The 18,086-nt window shown below is 40.0% G+C and overlaps 1 protein-coding gene across 3 annotated transcripts in view; it reads left to right on the top strand.

Annotated features, from left to right (window-relative positions):
- Positions 1-18,086, top strand: part of slc4a3 (solute carrier family 4 member 3) — a 69,047-nt gene that overhangs the window by 14,000 nt on the left and 36,961 nt on the right. For 2 of the 3 annotated variants that reach the window (XM_044216230.1, XM_044216232.1), the window contains exons 3-6: positions 9,506-9,683; positions 11,551-11,801; positions 12,034-12,221; positions 14,279-14,505. In XM_044216230.1, coding sequence (XP_044072165.1) covers positions 9,506-9,683; positions 11,551-11,801; positions 12,034-12,221; positions 14,279-14,505 — 844 coding nt within the window. Of the gene's footprint in view, positions 1-9,505; positions 9,684-11,550; positions 11,802-12,033; positions 12,222-14,278; positions 14,506-18,086 lie in introns of those variants that run through there. The other variant, XM_044216233.1, reaches the window with a different exon arrangement.

Below are 18,086 nucleotides of genomic sequence, written 5' to 3'. Positions count from 1 at the left end.
TGAAAGGAGCACTGCAATGTCTTCAAGACTGAATCCTTCTCCCCAACGTCTCAACACAGGGATGAGTCACGCATGGGTCTGTGGAAAATGCTCATGTCCTGCATAGCAGAATGCTTTCTAGCTCTTATTCAAGTAAAACAGATTAGCCTGTGTTCTCAGGGAGAAATAGCTCTGCCAACTAAGTAGGTGATGTGTCATTGTGCGCAGCAGGGGCCATGTCATCCACAGTGTGCATAGCATATTGTGACACTGGTTTGAAGGAAATAATAGTCTGAGGGTAGGAAATTGAAGGGTCCACTTATATAGCCAAGCATTCAGTTACTTGTGAACTCTGTACTTAAAACACACACACACACACACACACACACACACACACACACACACACACACACACACAGCATCCATAGAGAGAGACAGAACAGCTTCTTTTGCACTTCTTCTTTGTTACGTCCTGTAGCTGATTGATGCCACTCTGAACTCTGACCGACTGATCTTTTTATTTTTAAAAAGTGGTTTGGAATGAGGGTATGTGTGTATGGAGAGTATGAATGCAAACTCTGGCCCCTGTTGCCACAGAAACATCACCAGCTGCTGCCTGCTTACGTCAGCAGCAGTTTTTGAAGAGATCCTCTTATGGGTGTTGTTGGTTTTGGTCATCGGCTGGTGTCGTAAAGCTAGGGTAGGTAACGTTGGAGAAACTTGCAAGAGACAGCTAGCTTTTGGAAGTATCCAACTGAAAAAATCCCACCCCCTCCCTTCAGGCCCCCCTCCAAAGCCACTCCCCCAAAACATATTTTAATGTGCAGAGTGCAGGTAGGCTTATTACAGCCCTGCGACAGCCACAGATACCAGACTATTTTCATTTATTTTCAGAGCATTTGATTTATTGATTGCTGTCGAGATGTAAAGAGAATTTAAACAAATATTCTGATTACCTACCCTAGCTTTAAGATGGAGATGTTCTTTTTTTTTAAACTTTAAATTACGGTGTTCAAAGGAGCTCAATGGACTTTTGACCATGTGCCATAAAGCAATGTTTTTTTTACATAGTGATGCAGTGGTAATGCCGTTTTTCTGTATTTGATTGTGTTTTATGCATTTGCAGCATGTTTTTTTATGCAACGTTGTCAAATTGGCAGATTTGTTGCAGAATTTGCTTGGTTTTATTTATTTGCAGCATTTGTTTCCAAATGCTGTCTGTGTGTTTTATCAAAGTGACGAAGAACTTTTTTTTATTTGCTTGTGCTTTGTCATTTAGCTTGTGTCCATTGGCCACTGTAGTAAACCCTCATTTAATGTTTCATGAAAAATGGCCGCAGGTTTAAACCTCTTAAACCTAAGTGATTCAATAGAGGGCCAGTTGTTACAAACTCCTGCAGCCAAACAATGTTCAAACCCACCCATTAATATTTTAAATTCTAATGGAGATCCCAAAGTTTTCAGATTACCACATATATCAGGCTGAATGTGTATATATGATGGTCAAGAAATCTAGAATGTTTCCATTTGATAGAGTCGTGCAGCTGTAAAAAATGTGTTTGAATATTGAGTGTGAAAATCATAAAGCTTCTTATTGGTTTTGCTGAATGGTTTTTTAAATGCTGCCCCCTATTGACATGACATTCGCGAACGATCTGATTCTTTTCAACGGCTCTTTGGTATGAACGAAGGGTACCGAGTCATACTGGGTGAGAGCTGTTCATTTTATTGTTGTGCCCAAATTTCACTGCCTGCCCTAAATCCACTCCCCTTTATGTGAACAGTGTACCAGTAACGTTACCACTCTAGTCACAAAATGCGACTCACATGGCGATAGTGGGTCCACTTGATTACTATCCTGGCGTACAGTATCCTGGTGTTGCATCAGCTGGACTTTTCTAATTTTATGTGTTGCATGAATTGCATTTAAGGCAAGGCAACTTTATTTACGTCAACACATTTCATACAGAGGGTGAGTTTGAAGTAGTAAATTCACTGACGAAGCAGAGGGATGTGGCGTCACCTTGTGTAACGTTTACAATGCAAATCACTGACATTAGGTCTGGCAATACGAGTAATTTAGTGCTGCTAAACTATCTGATCCAAATCTTACCCTATCACTATCCTAGTGATTAATTCGCAGATAAACCTAGTAACCCCCGCCCCATAACGATGAACGGAGCCATAAGATCCGGCTCCCTTCAAAGAGGGATCACCCTCACTACTGTCCCTCTGTAAGTAGCAGTTTCTATCCCAAATATATTTCTAATTTTCTCTTAATTATCTAAATGTATTCATCTTGGAGACGATCCAATAGCATACTTGATGTTGAGTAAGGTCTGTGGAATCTGGCTCTTTATCGCTACTGCTTGATATTGGTGGATTTTAAGAGTAGGGGAGGTAACAGAAATTATTGTGTTAGTTAGATGTTTTAGTTCATGTAATGATTGGACCTTTCATTTAAAAAAAACTCTCAGTAATAAGTCAAACATTTTAAAATAATTTCTCAAAAACATCAGCTGCACAGTGAAAAGAAAAGCAAAACACTGATGCTGATATTTATGTTAGTTGTGATTTGTTTGTCTGGGAAGTGTGCCAGCTCCTTCAATCAAAGAGGCCGAGATGAAGGGATGAAGGGAGTGGGAAGCGGTTATAAACACTGCTAAATAAAAAGAGCAGGAAGCAACAGAAAGCAGGGTAATCTGCAGAGGCAAACAAACCAATATGCATATTTTTATCAGCCTGAATTTTAATAAGTGAGATGATCAGTAAACAATGTGTTTCACATTTTAAATGGACTCCCTAGTACTATCTCTACCCAACTGTAACTCTTTGCCTGGCATTGGACTTAAAAATCTTCAGTATCTGCCTGAAGAACAGCAAACATACAGTGACACACATAGTGTAACATGCTATAGCCTGAAGGCATCAGTACTGAAATCTGGCTAAGCATAAAGACAGAGACAACTCCCATTGATCTGAAGATATTACAGATCATACAGTACATTTAATCATTCATCATGGCAGCATGGCATTCAGCTGTTCTTATATCAATTGATGGCATCTGATATTCCCCTGGTATCAGTAACTTTCTTACTTTTATTAAATGATGTTGGTCCGCATTTCATGAATGCACCTGCAGTGCCCGATAATGTCGGGATCTTCTGTACCACTCTACACCACCTCTACATTGTATCTCTGGGTGTTGCTATCTTGCACACCATTGTACGTTGTATGTTACTGCTGAGTGGCTATCACAGTATGTGTGCAGGCCTATCACATTTTTACATAATTCATGATTGGGCTGGTTTACTTGATTTTTTGGCCTCTTGGTGGCAGTGGAAACCGGCTGTCAACGCAACACTGACAAATTATCATCTTTTAAGTTGATATGGCTAACATGTTAGCAAACAATGGACTATTACACATCCAGCAGACACAGAGCAACATCAGCATTCATTTGGAGTTGTGTCTCTAGCCCCCTGATAAATGTAAGACCGATAATCACTCCCTACCGACTCCTCAGGGAAATATCTGGCTCTTTAGCCACTAAAAGCTCCACTATGTTCCCCAGCTTGTCACTAACTTTGTCTGGCTACTGTTTGGTGCTGAGCAGTGCACATAGTACTGTTTGTTTTTATAGCTTTTTCACTGAAAACAGCTAACCTGCTGCGGCTGAAAACAAAGCTATGAGAGCGGTGAGAATGAACCAGAACACTAAATGTGCAGGCTGTAAAACCAATGAGCTGAAAGTTGCTATAAACCTCTGTAGAACTGAGGGAAACTGCTGGTGATTATTCTCTGTGGGTTCATCACTACAAGGGACTTCTTTCTTACTTGATCCATTGTTGTTATAAAAATACTGATTATAGCCGCTTTAAGTAGTCAAAACCAAAATGGCCCCCTCTGACAATGTTCTACAGGTGTGTGGTTTCCAGAGTTATTGAAGGACAGAGCTTGGCAAAAAGCTTTAAAATCAAAAGTATTTCCAAGGTTATTACACTTGGTGAATTCAGTTTTAAAGGATTTGCACTTGTGGTTGATGAAAACTCTGAAGTGTGTATTGTATTTGTTGTTATACTGTAACAATGGTTTTGTGTTGCCATTTTGGCCAAATTTCACCGGAAAATAAGCTTTTAAACTCAAAGAGGAGGAAATTAAGGGCAAGAAATAAAATTCAGCATCTGATTGTTCCATTATCTCGTGTAGGCTATACTAAGCTTAGTATATTTTTTATGGTTGCACCATCCCATCAGGTGTGAATATTCTGGAAGTCTTACACATTATTGACTTACACATTTCTCCCAATTTTCAGCATGAATATTTGGTATGCAGAATTTTATATAGAATAATGAATGAGGTTTTGTGGATACTTGCTCAGCATGTGTTTTTAATGAAGGAACTCTGGTAAAGAGATGAATTACATTGGTCAGATGGTCTGTAGGTGTATGTGTATATAAGTTACATTTTGTTCAATACTCAACCAATGTAAAACTAGTTTCTGCTGTTGGTGAATTCCTGTTTCAGTGAGTATTTCTCTGGTTAAAATATTACTAAAACCTTACTCTGTCTTTACCCAAATTGTTTTAATTGCTGGTTACATTAAACTCAAGCCTGATTACAATCCCCAACCTTGATATTAGACCTAATAACAGTAATCCTGACCCACCTTTAGCTATAAACCTAATGTCTTGGACATAAATAACCCAAATGTGCCCTCACTCCAGAGGGTTTTCCTGATCACCAATGTGAGGGCATTTGATCCTGACAAACAAGGAGAACACATAACACAGACATACACACCAGACTAGTCAGCAGCTGATTAATATTTTAATGCATCTTTCTGGCTCAGCATTCCATTAAATATGAAATATTAATGTTGCAGTAGAAGTTGGGCAGTTCATGAGGAAAGGTTAGACAGCATGAACAGTGGCTTGGCTCAGATGATCAGGCAGTTTTAATTGAAGCCTCCCCTCCTCATAATTGATCGGAAGTGCCCAAACCAGAGTAGTCGATTTGTCATGCATCTAATATTGTGTTTGATGTCCTGTAGATGGTAACCCACAGTGCAAACACTCACAGTAAACAGGATGTGATGAGCTCTCTTATCCAGTGTTCATTAAAACAATATTAATATTAGGAGATTTCCATCTCTGTGTTGGCAACCCAGCTGACTGAAAATGGATTATATACATCCTTTGTGCTCCAGTGGGTTTATACAACATGTCCAGGATCCACGCTGTTGACTGCTGATTATATATGATTTTACTCAATCGTTTAATCATTTCGATTATAAAATGGTGAAATAGTGAAAAATGTTAATCACAGTTTGCCATAGCCCAAGGTGACTTCATCTAATGCCTCGTTTTGTCCAATCAATAGTCCAAAACCCATATAAACCCACGCATATTCATATTTGAGAAGTTGAAACCAGTGAATTGTTGGCATTTGTGCTTGAAAGCAATTCTCTCCAAGTAGATTTTTTTATGACTGCAGTCAATATTTCCATGTTTACTACAACTACTGTTTTTGCATTACAACTATTTGAGTTCCATTTATAGCCAAAGGCTTCATGTTTAAAAAAGATTTTAGATGTTGTCTCTGTTTAAAGAAAGACGGAGTAGTACTGATACTGTTCAGAATCAATATGTGTAAAACATTGGATATACTAGCTCAAAGTAACAAATAGGTTTGAAATATAGAAGGGTTTGAGAGTGCTTTGTATGTTTTCAACAATTCGTGTAGACTGTAACTGTGCTCCTGAAGAAAACGAACCTGCTCTTTAGTTACTATAGACCAATCAGTTGTTTAACACTGTCACGTTTCAGAGGAAACTGGTATGTCTGAACCCAAAAGCACGGCAATATACAATAAAGTTCAATTTACCGATTGGGCAAGTAAGGGTCAGAATACCAGGAAGTCAGCCCAATAGGCAACCAAAACCGAAGAGGTCGCAGGCAGGAGAAGCGAGGTCCGGGATCAAACACAGGCAAGTCAGCGTATACGTCACCACGACCACATGGCCCATAAAAACACAAGCAAGTCAAGGGAGATTGATAAGACAGAGAACTGATGCATGTCATTCAGGCTTTCATAAAATCATATTGTAAATATCACTGTCCATGCTGGCAATTATTTGTCAACCAGGAAAGCTTCCATAGCTTTTGTCCTGTAGGCCGACATTGTTGTTTGTTTCGTCAGCTGACAATTACGTGGTTGCTGCCGCTGGCTGACAGATTACACTCCATTTAAACAGTTTTCCCGGGCCTCGCCGTTACGTAGTAGTGGTGCACCAGCGCACTGAAATGGAGCGGACCCACACTCTTTTTGGTGGGTTGCTTAAAGTACGTTGGCCCTGATGGTCAAAACACAATAACATTTCACAAAACACAAAAACATTTCACAAAACACAACATTTCACAAAACACGACATTTTTCAAAACACAACATTTCACAGGGCCATTTTATCAGAGCTGAGCGGACCTGGACAGATGTTGGGATATAGAACTATGTGGTTGACTTGAAACATGGCCTCTGTGTTAAAAGGAAGATGGTAATGCGAATGCTTTGTGAACTGAACCCACGCGGAACCTTGTCGCGGACACATCATAGGTTTATTTGACGCACGTACTATTCTAAGGGTCCAAATTACCTGTCATTGAATTACCTATTCAATGATTTTTATGGAACCCCGCTATAAGCAAAGTATGTTGAGAGAAAATGTTAAAAGACGAATATACACTGTTTAGTTACATACCTTTGTTTTCTGAATATTGACCACCAGGACTCTATGCGCTGGTTACTCATAGAATCCCCAAACATATGGCTTCTGGTACCAGCATAGTAATCTCTGCGGTGATGGCGAGGAGTGCACTGGATGGCGGCTATTGTCCCATTCTCTGTTCCACAGTCTGTGCACAGTCTCATGGGAATAACACCAACACTTCTAATACAGTTAATAAAGTCGTTTTTTAGCATATCGAGAATTACGTCATATGAATGTTCTTTGTTGAAGTATTCCCTTATGATTTCAATCTCCAATTCCATCCTTTCACACTCAGTTCAAATTTGTGCAAGGACACTGCTGAAAGTAGTACACAATAGAAACAGGAAATGACATTGAACCATCGTCAGGGACTTGGGTCCAATCACAAACAAGTGCTGTCCCACCTTTTCGTTGTGAAAAGTCTTTGTGTTTTCTCTAATGTTGTTATGTTTTGTGAAATGTCGTGTTTTGTGAAATGTTTTGACCCTCAGGGCCACCGTATTATAGACCTATTATATCTAACAGCTACACAAAATAACCAAAAACAATTAGTTTGAAAAGCTTTGGTCTGATTATCATGCAATGCAGTAGTGAAACTGCTCTGGTGTCAAAAAAGAACAAGAATTACAGATTTGGAAACTGTTGATTTCATTTATAGAAATTAACGGTTGGCACACACCCCGAGCACAGCTGTAAAGGTACACTGTGGAGTTATGGAACAATGGCTTTATGAGTGTGTCTCTGTTTTGTTGAAATCTCGTGCTCTACTAGCACATGCATGATGCAACTCAAGCATGTGCAAAAGCTTGCAGGTCATCTGATACCCCATCCTCAGCCTTGAAAATACACACATTTTAGTGAGAAACCTTTAATGTAAACAACTGTGATTACAAAAAAAAAAATCCACAGTGTGGCTTTAAAAATACAAAATACATTTTCCAATTCTGTCTCCTGTGTTAATTGTTCAGTTATCTCTTGTTACATGCCATAAATATGTTCCAAAAAAAAATCATTTTTCAGTATTTTTATAGCAAAATCCCTCTCTTCTCTCTTCCTGGAAATAGTTATACTTTTGATGACTCATCTTGACCTTTGGGGCGTACACATACATTTATCCAATCAAATGTGATTTGGAGCAACTAGATAACCCCACCCATCATGTAAAACCGCACATGACTGTCAGCTATAGTGGGCAGCTAGCAGAGCAATATCATAGCAAGAGGTGCGTGTTTGCCAACTGGCAAAAACTTTGTTTGCATTTCTAAAAGAGCGTGATTATGCACTAATTTATTCATTTCTCCCTTTTCCTAAACTCCATAACTCGCTACAGCTCCGTATCATGCTGTATTCACTAAGCCACAGCCACTTTTGAGTGAACCAATCAAGCAGCTGAACGCGCTCTAACTTCCCTCTCACTTTGACTTCACATCAGAATTTCTCATCAGACAGAATGAATGTTCCATCTGTTTCTGTCTGGATGATTAATTCTAGGGGTCTGTTCTTACAATGTCTACACTACAGGAATATGCATTATTTTGCTTAAGCATTCTAACTGTAATATCTCTGATTGCCAGTGGGGCCTACTGTTGATAATAATATGTATTGTATTTGAAATCCCTGTACTCAATTATCTGTCATCCATTTCCTATTCACATAGTTTCTCCACCACCTGGGCTGGGGTCGCCCTCCTCCTGGGTCCCTCCACCCTAACCCACTTCAAAGCTGACATGAAAGAGTTTTGAGTTATTTGCAGCAATGGTGCTTGAGCAAAGCAAAACCGGGTTTAGAAGAAGTCCCTCTACCATGATATCTGCCTCAGCTGAGAGGATTCTTCCCTCTTACATTACATTTGGACTATTAAATCCAGGGTCTTACACTGATAAACAGTGCTCACCAGAGCAAGCTAAGGAGGGGAGGGTGTTAGAGGAGAGGTTGACGTTAAATTAGAATTGGTGCGCATGACAGCACCTTAAATAATGAACAAAATTGAGCTGGCCATCCAGCGAAAACAAGGCTTTTACTGCTCGCTCAATTAAAAATTCTCCTTTTATATTCTGTCTGGCTTCATCAGCCTCAGCCTTGTGTAGATAGGTAGCTCAGATCATTAAACGTATCCTGTCCCTTCATCCCACTGGTAATTAGGAAGTAATGGAGCCTTGGCACAAAGAAATCTGAGACCACAGAACCGTAGCCAGAGTGCTTACCTTGCCAGCACCAATCTGAGGCAGAGGAGAGGCCTGTCCCAGTGATTTGACCTATCAGAGGCTCCAAATGGCTCTGGTGGGACACTCCCTTCAGCCTCCACTGTCTCCAGGGGCTGTCTAGTGCTTTAGTTCTTTGCTTAGCACTTTGTCATATTGATTTGATGTCCTCCATACATGAAGTGGAGGATGTACAGACAGTATTGTACTGAAACAAAATTACTTTAAAATACATTTTTGAGGTTTCTCCTGTGATAAATACAAAGCAAAAACAGGGTTTGGGGCCAACTGTGGAGAGGTTTTGGCTGAAATTGGAGCAGACACAATGAAAAGCTTGGCAGCAAATTTACTTTGCTATTCACAATCCAAAATCTTAACTACTCGCATGCAGTGTGTTGAGACAGTTTCAAAACAATATAGACGTGCTGTAGAATTGGTGATGGATTAAGTTCATCACTACTTATTGCAATTCTTCTCTTGTTGTGCCCTCACCTTGTTGGCTCTTTGTCCCTGGGCTTTTTCAGGTGAAAATGTTCTCTTTCTCTCCATCCTCCTCCAGGTAAAGGTGGAGGAAGAAGATGAGGAAGGATCAGTGGAGGAACGTGAGGAAGAAGAGGAGGAGGAGGAGAACTGGGAGAAAGCACTGTCTGTGGAGCGCTTTGGAGACATCATCAGTGACTCTGCTTCCACCAGCGGAGACAGGATGGGCCGACACTACACTGAGAAAGATTTTGAATGTAAGCAAAGCTACCATGTACAGTGTACGAGAACCATGTGCACATTATACCTACAGTCACACAAGAAGTTTTTTTACAGACCCCAGAGGATGAATCCCACTGACTTTGGTGAACCCCTGAATTTTTTTCTAGTGCCATCATGAGGTTAACAATTTGTTGCAATGATACATGGTGCCCAGAGGATGAATCCTAAGGAATTTTGTGGTCCCCTGACTTTTCCTCTAGCGTCACCAGCTGGTCAAAGTTTCCTCTTACCCAGTCAAATATCTACAAGATGGGTATTCATGCTCTCTAGAGGGTAAATCCTGTTGACTTTGGTGACCACCATGAGGTTGGCATTTTTGTTTTTTAGTGAAATGTATCCACAACCATTGTTGAATGGATTGCCATGAAACTGAGTACAGACATTCATGTTCCCCCTCAGGATGAATTATTATAACTCGCATGATCCCATAACTTTTCATCTGGCGCCATAATCAGGTCAAAATGTGTTCAATACTTTGGTTTACGACCAAATACCACAGGTACAACCCCAGGTATAGCCGACTTTGGGTTTGCTAATCAGTGTTGGGCAGTAACACAGTAAAACGTTACAGTGATGTGATTTCTTTTTCACTATTGAGTAGTGATTACAATTTGAAATTCAGTGATGACACTACAGTTACTAATCCCAGCAACACTCTTTACTTACTTTGACATTTGGGGGTCGGCTTGTTCGCTGTCTTACCGGAAGTTTGATGGAGGGTTGATATCACTTTGATGCATCTGATAGATGCTGATATTTGCTAGCATAGTCTCTGTGACCATGTTAGCTTGCTGGCATTAGCATTTAGCTCACAGCGCCTCTGTGCCTAAATACAGCCTCACAAAGACACTAGCATGGCTTTAAACTTTTAGTCTTGTTCCAAATTATTCATATTAATTATGTTTTTATACTGTTGTAAAAACACATTATTTTGTCATATTGTAGTCCAGTTAAATATAAATGTGTTTAAGTGTGTATGAATACACATGTATAAAATCTGATCCTGACCTTGTCTATCATAGTTTGACTTGTGTTATATTAAGAGATCAGATTTCGAGCAGGGCACCAGATTCTGTGTATGTACACATATTGGTGGATCAGTGTTAGAGAGATTAGCAGATGGATACCACATGTAGGACATAATAGTGGCTATGATTAGATAGAGCTGCTTTCTTTTGATTAAACACTGCATTTCTTCATTATTGCATGTTATTTAAAATCTAAAGCTTTTGTTTGTGTTGTGTCTTTCAAGTGTTTAATAGGGAATTAGGGGGAGAGAGAGCATCCCCTCTGAGAATCCCCACCATTTTTTTCTTTGCATGTTTTATTGAATGGAATCAAAAGCCTGCAGCTTAGAAGACAGTAATGCTTCCTGAAAGGCAGTGTGTGTTGACAACTCAATAATGTATTTGTATAAGGTGCTGTAGCTATACAAATGATGTGATTTCAAGGTTACTGTTAGTTTTGTTTGGAATGCTTCTGTGTTAAAAATCTGTAATAGGTCCAGGAGTATTCCAGACAGTCTGAAGTATGTGAAGTAGCTCAGAATAATAACCTCCCCTGATGATACTGCTGTCATCCTGAGGAGAGCTCACGACTTACCATTTGCAGCATCAATTTAGTTTCATATCAAAAGCACAGTAGAACAGTAGTGTGCCATCTGTTCACAGAAAAATCAATTACATAATTTCCTCATACTTTGTGCAGATAAACCTGAGATACAGTATAAATGGGCATAGCATGACATACTGTATGACACTATCTAAACAGTCAGTAGACATCATTTCAACATTTGATACAATGATGTACTTTTGATTTTATTCTTAATTTTGTTGAAAACAGATCACAGACACACATTTCACCATACGCACCACCCCTTGTCCACCCACCTGCCCCTGTCCCAGCGTCTACGCAAGAGGGTGCACAGCACGGACAGAAGGCGCAAAAAGAAACGGAAGAAAAAAAAGACCTCTCTTCCCCCCTCCGATGTTACACCCACCATCCATGAGGTAGACGAGGAAGAGGCGGAGTCTGAGACAGACAGACAGGGGGTGGCTGCCACGCCCACAGAGCTACCTGATGTCCAACCACAGGTAAAATAAGACTGAGGAGCCGTGGGACCTCTACAGTGTAAAGGTGGCAAGATGAATTCATACAATTAAAGCAGGCTCTTTGTCAAGTCATGAACACGTGCAACTGTACTGGTGCAGGAGCACTTTGCTAACTATTACCACAGAATAGCTATCTGTGCTTTTGACAACCTACTATGTATAACCACATATTAGCATATTCCTCCCCTCTTACTGATCTTCCTCTTCCTCTCAGTTTAGTTTGGGGAGCCAAGAGGACTTGGAGGAACCCCTTCCGCTCACTACCTTCCACACGGAAAACGAAGAACATCCATTGTCACGGAAAGCCGCACCCAGTCTGATAAAGGGGGAGGCTCATAATGGGGAAATTGCTGTTCTTGGACAGAATGAGAAGGTGGATGGAGAGGAAGCGGCTTGCAGCAGGTAGACTATTACAACATCTCAGGTTGTTCTGTTTGTACTGAAGACTGCATGAGTTTCTAATCTTTAAATATCTAAAATCAAATAATAACCTGATTCTGCGGTTCCTCTCACTTCTACTGAGACTTCCTCTTATAAACATCTTTCAGCTAATTGCTTTGCTTTCAGGCCCGCAAATTTAACGTTAGATTCGTTCTCATTGTGCTTATTAACCTTGTTTTCAGCAGAAAAAAAGCTCTAATAAACCGATTGAACGCTACATGCCCAGCACCAAACGGCAGGCAGAGTGAACATAGCCAAATATAGCTAGTGAAATTTAGCATTTAGCAGCTAAAGAGCCAGGTATTTCCCCTAACATTTGGTGGAAATCAAAACTGAGCTAAAAGGAGAGTGAATATTGGGCTTATACTCGTCAGGTCGCTAGAAACATGACTCGAGATGAATGCTAATGTTGCTGCTATTTGCTTACAAGTTCGCCACAAAAAGATGATAATTTGTCAGTGTTGTGTTTACTGCTTATACTGCTGCCCCCATGTGGCTAAAACGTTCATGTTATTAGTAACACCTGTGCTTTTGCTACTATAGCAAGGTGAAATGTAGCTTTATGCTCCAAAACACTTTCATGGGAAATTAACACTACTTTTGAATCGTATCCTATTGGTCAGCTGAATGGGCTGCAAACACAACATTGATATATTATCATCTTATAAAATTGTTATGGCTAACATGTTAGCAAACGTTGCCTATTTACACATCCAGCAGACTCAGAGCAACATTAGCATTGGTTTGGAGTCAAGTTTCCGGCAACCTGGTGAATGCCAGTCCAATATTCACTCTCCTTTTAGCTCTGTTTTGCCCTCCACCAACCCCTTTGTCAAATGTCTCTCTAGCTGCTAAATGTGCCACTAGCTTGTTGCCAACTTAGTCTGACTGCTGTTTGGAGCTGAGCAGGTAGTGCACACTGGGTTTATCAGGGCTTTTTTGCTGTAAACAGCTGCCTGCTGTGGCTGGAAACAAGGTTGATTAAAGCAATGAAGGAAAGCTGTGGGCCATAAAACTAAAACAATCAGCTTGAAGATGCTGGGGGGAACTGAAGAGTTGGGTGATAATTCTCTGTGGGTTCACCACTATGAGCAACCGCTTTCACATTACGCACTGTCTTTTGATCCATTGTGATTCATTCATAGAAACATATTGATCATGCAGCTTTAAAGGTTGTTTGTAGTCAGTTTGTCCTTTTATTATTTTAACTCCATTTCACCAGGGAGTGTTTACTGGTAATGTAGAATGAAACGCCTGTTACACAGAAGTACGTTGCTATGGTTACCTGCAGTTTAATATGCCTTGTGGATTGGTTTACCGTGGACTGGTTAAACTCACACAAGAACAGTGTTTGTGGTGTACTGTTTTTTAAAAATTTAACAGCCACCTGCCAGCCAGACAGAAATGAGTGTTTTGTTATGGTTATAAGAGAGGAATACAGATACCAAAGCTGGATTAAAGATGATTTAATTAATATTCAAAGGTTTATTTTACTTTCTAAATTTGGAACTGAGCCCCAGCATCAAATGTACAGCACATTTATTAAAGCAGGTGCTTTTCTGAGCAGCAAAGGATACAAGCAGCACAGAGTATGGAGTTTGCTGCTGGGATGTCAGGGGCCCCATGGTGATTCAGGTATTTGTCTCTGCTAATGCCTGGTTAGATAAAAGCCCAGAAACGCCATCATGCCTGTACCATGCAAGATTGTGTTGCTGTGTTTGAGTGAAGGCAGCCGAGGATGACTCAGGGGTTGGTGAGGAGATCCTGGCCCGTTGCTGTGTTGTGAAGCCCTCTACTGGTGAAGAGACAGCAATGCAACCAAGAGGCACAACACAAAGCATTTCAGCCAGCAGCAACATTTTAATTTAGTTTGAAACACACATTTTAACATCTAATTATTTTTTTTAACATCTAAATTTCAACACATTTGTATGACAGTATTTCCTAATGTCATATGATGTGGAGCTCAATATCACAACACGTTTAATTTCTTCTAATCAATATCTGTCTTTTGTCAGTGTTCCTCCAGGATCAGATCCCTCAAGTTCAGCCATCACCCGCGGCTGGTTCCGTAGGAAGCCCGTCCACCATCGTATGGCGGGCGCCCAGCGGAGCAACTATGACCTGCGGGAGCGGATCTGCATAGGCAGCATGACTGCTCTGGAGATGGCTGTCTACCAGCAGGTGCCTACTGATGAGGCTGAGGCCCAGATGTTGGCCAGTGCCGATTTGGATGACATGAAAAGTAAGGGAGATATAATTGAGGGCTTTCAGGTTGACGTAGCACATTTCTTGGGGGGCATCTTTGATGATCTTTTGGGTGAAAGTGGCTCTGATTGTGTTTGTAGGCATACTACAATATAAACATCTAAAAAGAATTCGAAAGATATCGTTTATTTCTGTGGTTTGTTGATATTTTTTTGTTGATACTGTGTCAAAATGGTGTTGATTTAATTCTGAGGTCATTTTTGAGGACATTGTTATTGGTGGTGTATTGGACTGCATTATATTCAAAGGTGTTTTTTAATATTTTGCCCCCCTAGAGTGCATGTGTAGAGTAAATTGGGTTCATAGTTAAACAAAGATGTTGTTTCATATGTTATTTTATAGTATTTTTTCTGCAAATATAATAGGGGTTTAAATCTGAATCAGTTGCTATCTTGTGGCTTGTTTTGTCCTGCAAAGTCATGTCATGGCTGCGGCACTTTTGCTGTTACCAGTAGACTGAAGAACTACTTTATATTTTCTCATTGCTATGAGAGAAATAAGTGCTTTGCAGCAGGGCAGCAGGAGATGATTTCCTCTGTTGCTAAATGTATCTTCTGAGATGACTCAATTTTACTTTTCTCCCACGCCACAACAATGTTGTGGGGGGATCTTTGTGAGGTATATTTTTCTAGCGGGGTGTTATATGTCAGCTGCTCTACCAGTTCTCCATCAAACCTCCATGATAGCACCTGATGTGGTTGCTAGGATATTTATGATATAACTGTCTCTATAGCAGTTTATTTTCATGTGGTTCAACCTGTGTATTTAGGTTGGTGATTAATTTTCCCAAATGTCAAAGGTTCACATCCTCTTTTATTTGTATATGTATTTATATCATATATTATTATTTGTATTATAATTATTATACAATATTCTAATTCTGCTTTAATGCTATACACTAAACTAATGACTGAGGTATGAGGTACCAGGCCAAAATGAGAAATGCTAGTAAGATTAAAGGTATTGGCAAATGCCAGAAGCTTCCTTCGGTGTGTGTCGGCCTGCACTGAGGGATGTCAGTATTGGAGAATGGAGGTTAGGACTGTATGTGTTTGAGTAGATAAATGAGTAAATGACAGTGAGGGAAGAAGGGAGAAGACTGAGGACTTCTTAGACATTTCATCTGACAAAAAAAAAAAGAGAAAAAACAATTTTTTGTTGCATCAGCACTCGGCTCTGTGCATCCCGCTTCTCAACAGACAGTAAAGGAAAGGCATCGTCAGCATCTGTTCTACCTGACAGAGACCCGGATTCTTTTGATGTTAACTTGTACTGGAAGACAGACCCCTGCTGGTTATAGGCCTATTTTACTGTCATATTAATTATATGTCATGGTCTTTGTCAGAATATCAATTTTAAGCAGCAAATATATCCAGAAATAACATGTTTTGGTCAGATAGTATTTTCACCTGCATTTTGCTTTTAAGGCTGGATTCCTATTTTTTTGTAGGGTTCAGCACCCTCTACTGGCAGAGAGAAATACTACTGTCCTACACAGTCATCTAGTCTGCCTATATGGCACATTAATAGTTCAAAGAAATTATGGCTAATTTTGAATGTAACAATTTAAACATTTTAGCTTTTAAAATATCAGTCCATGACTTCGTTCTGACCTCCTTCAGTAATCGGATCCTGAGCATACGTATTGAGAGATATTTCACCCAGTGGCTTTCGCACATGCACAAAGTATTTTTTTATTTTTCTAAACCAAGTAACAGTTATCATTTTCCCTGACTGATTATGACTCAGCAGCTGCTGTTCTTTGGTTTGTAGCTCTTTTTTGTAAGCCTCCAAAACAGGAAAATAACATAAGCTTCTAAGTATTGAGAGCTTTATTTAATTTAAGAAACCTTAATTATAGATACTGACTTTAAATGTTGCTTATGTTTTTCATGCATGCTGCATATTATCCGTTACTTTGACGGAGCAAATCCATTATTTGGCCCTGTTAGTAGAGCAAGAGACATTGGATGTCAGCTTCAAACAGCATATTACTAACTGTAGTAATATCAAAACAGCTCCTGTATAGAAATATTTCTACCCATAGAAATCTCACAGTTTATGCAACAGACGTTTACTTGGAACCAACAAGACTGTGTACAGACTAGAGCATATTAATGCTATTTATACAGTATTTTTATATTTGGATTTCATTAAATGTTAGAACATTCAGAAAAAAACCAAGAGTATCTTATCTAAGTGTCTCAAGACAATCTACTTTAATTAGCTAGATTAAAGTCAAATATCAAAAATACATTTACCTTATAGCCTATTTTATGTCAACAGTATTGGACCAGTCATTTTTGATAAACATGGTTAAAATATCTTATCAAGCTGGTTATTATTCCCACCTCTTTGAAATAATGGTCAACCTGGAAAGGTTGCAACATTTAATGACTCCCTTGCTGCTCTGGTGCTGACCATTGACAAGTTTTCTTACTGCCGCCTCTGACTTGGCTCGACTATGAGCGTCCCACACATTCTGTCTCATGAAACCAACCCACACAGCTCCTGGCCCCCACATGCACTGTCAACACAAAGGATGGAGGACAGAGAAATTACAGTATCTACTCATAATTGTTAATCCCATTTAGGTTGCCTCACATGATGAAGAGAAAACTCCAGAATACTCCTGGATTTTTATGATCCAGGATTATTATTTTACGTTGATGTATATTTTCAGTTAACAGATACTGTTGTGACATACAGTGCATCCGGAAAGTATTCACAGCGCTTCACTTTTTCCACATTTTGTTATGTTACAGCCTTATTCCAAAATGGATTAAATCCATTATTTTCCTCAAAATTCTACAAACAATACCCCGTAATGCCAACGTGAAAGAAGTTTGTTTGAAATTTTTACAAATTTATTAAAAATAAAAAACAAAACAATCACATGTATATAAGTATTCACAGCCTTTGCCATGACACTCAAAACTGAGCTCAGGTGCATCCTGTTTCCACTGATCATACTCAAGATGTTTGACTGGAGTCCACCTGTGGTAAACTCAGTAGGCTGGACATGATTTGGAAAGGCACACACCGGTCTGTATAAGGTCCCACAGTTAACAGTGCATGTCAGAGCCCAAACCAAGCCATGAAGTCCAAGGACCAGTCTGTAGACCGCCGAGACAGGATTGTATCGAGGCACAGATCTCGGGATAAGGGTACAGATACATTTCTGCAGCATTGAAGGTCCCAGTGAGCACAGCGGCCTCCATCATCCGTAAATGGAAGAAGTTTGGAACCACCAGGACTCTTCCTAGAGCCGGCCGCTCGGCCAAACTGAGCGATCGGGGGAGAAGGACCTTAGTCAGGGAGGTGACCAAGAACCCGATGGTCACTCTGACAGAGCAACTTCTTCTTCCAGAAGAACAACCATCTCTGCAGCACTCCACCAATCAGGCCTGTGTGGTGGAGAGGCCAGATGGAAGCCACTCCTCAGTAAAAGGCACATGACCGCCTGGAGTTTGCCAAAAGGCACCTGAAGGACTCTCAGACCATGAGAAACTAAATTCTCTGGTCTGATGAAACTGAGATTGAACTCTTTGGCCTGAA

The sequence above is a fragment of the Siniperca chuatsi genome, linkage group LG12, assembly GCF_020085105.1.
Source record: "Siniperca chuatsi isolate FFG_IHB_CAS linkage group LG12, ASM2008510v1, whole genome shotgun sequence".
Lineage (NCBI taxonomy): Eukaryota > Metazoa > Chordata > Actinopteri > Centrarchiformes > Sinipercidae > Siniperca > Siniperca chuatsi.
This window is presented reverse-complemented; position numbering and strand designations above follow the sequence as displayed.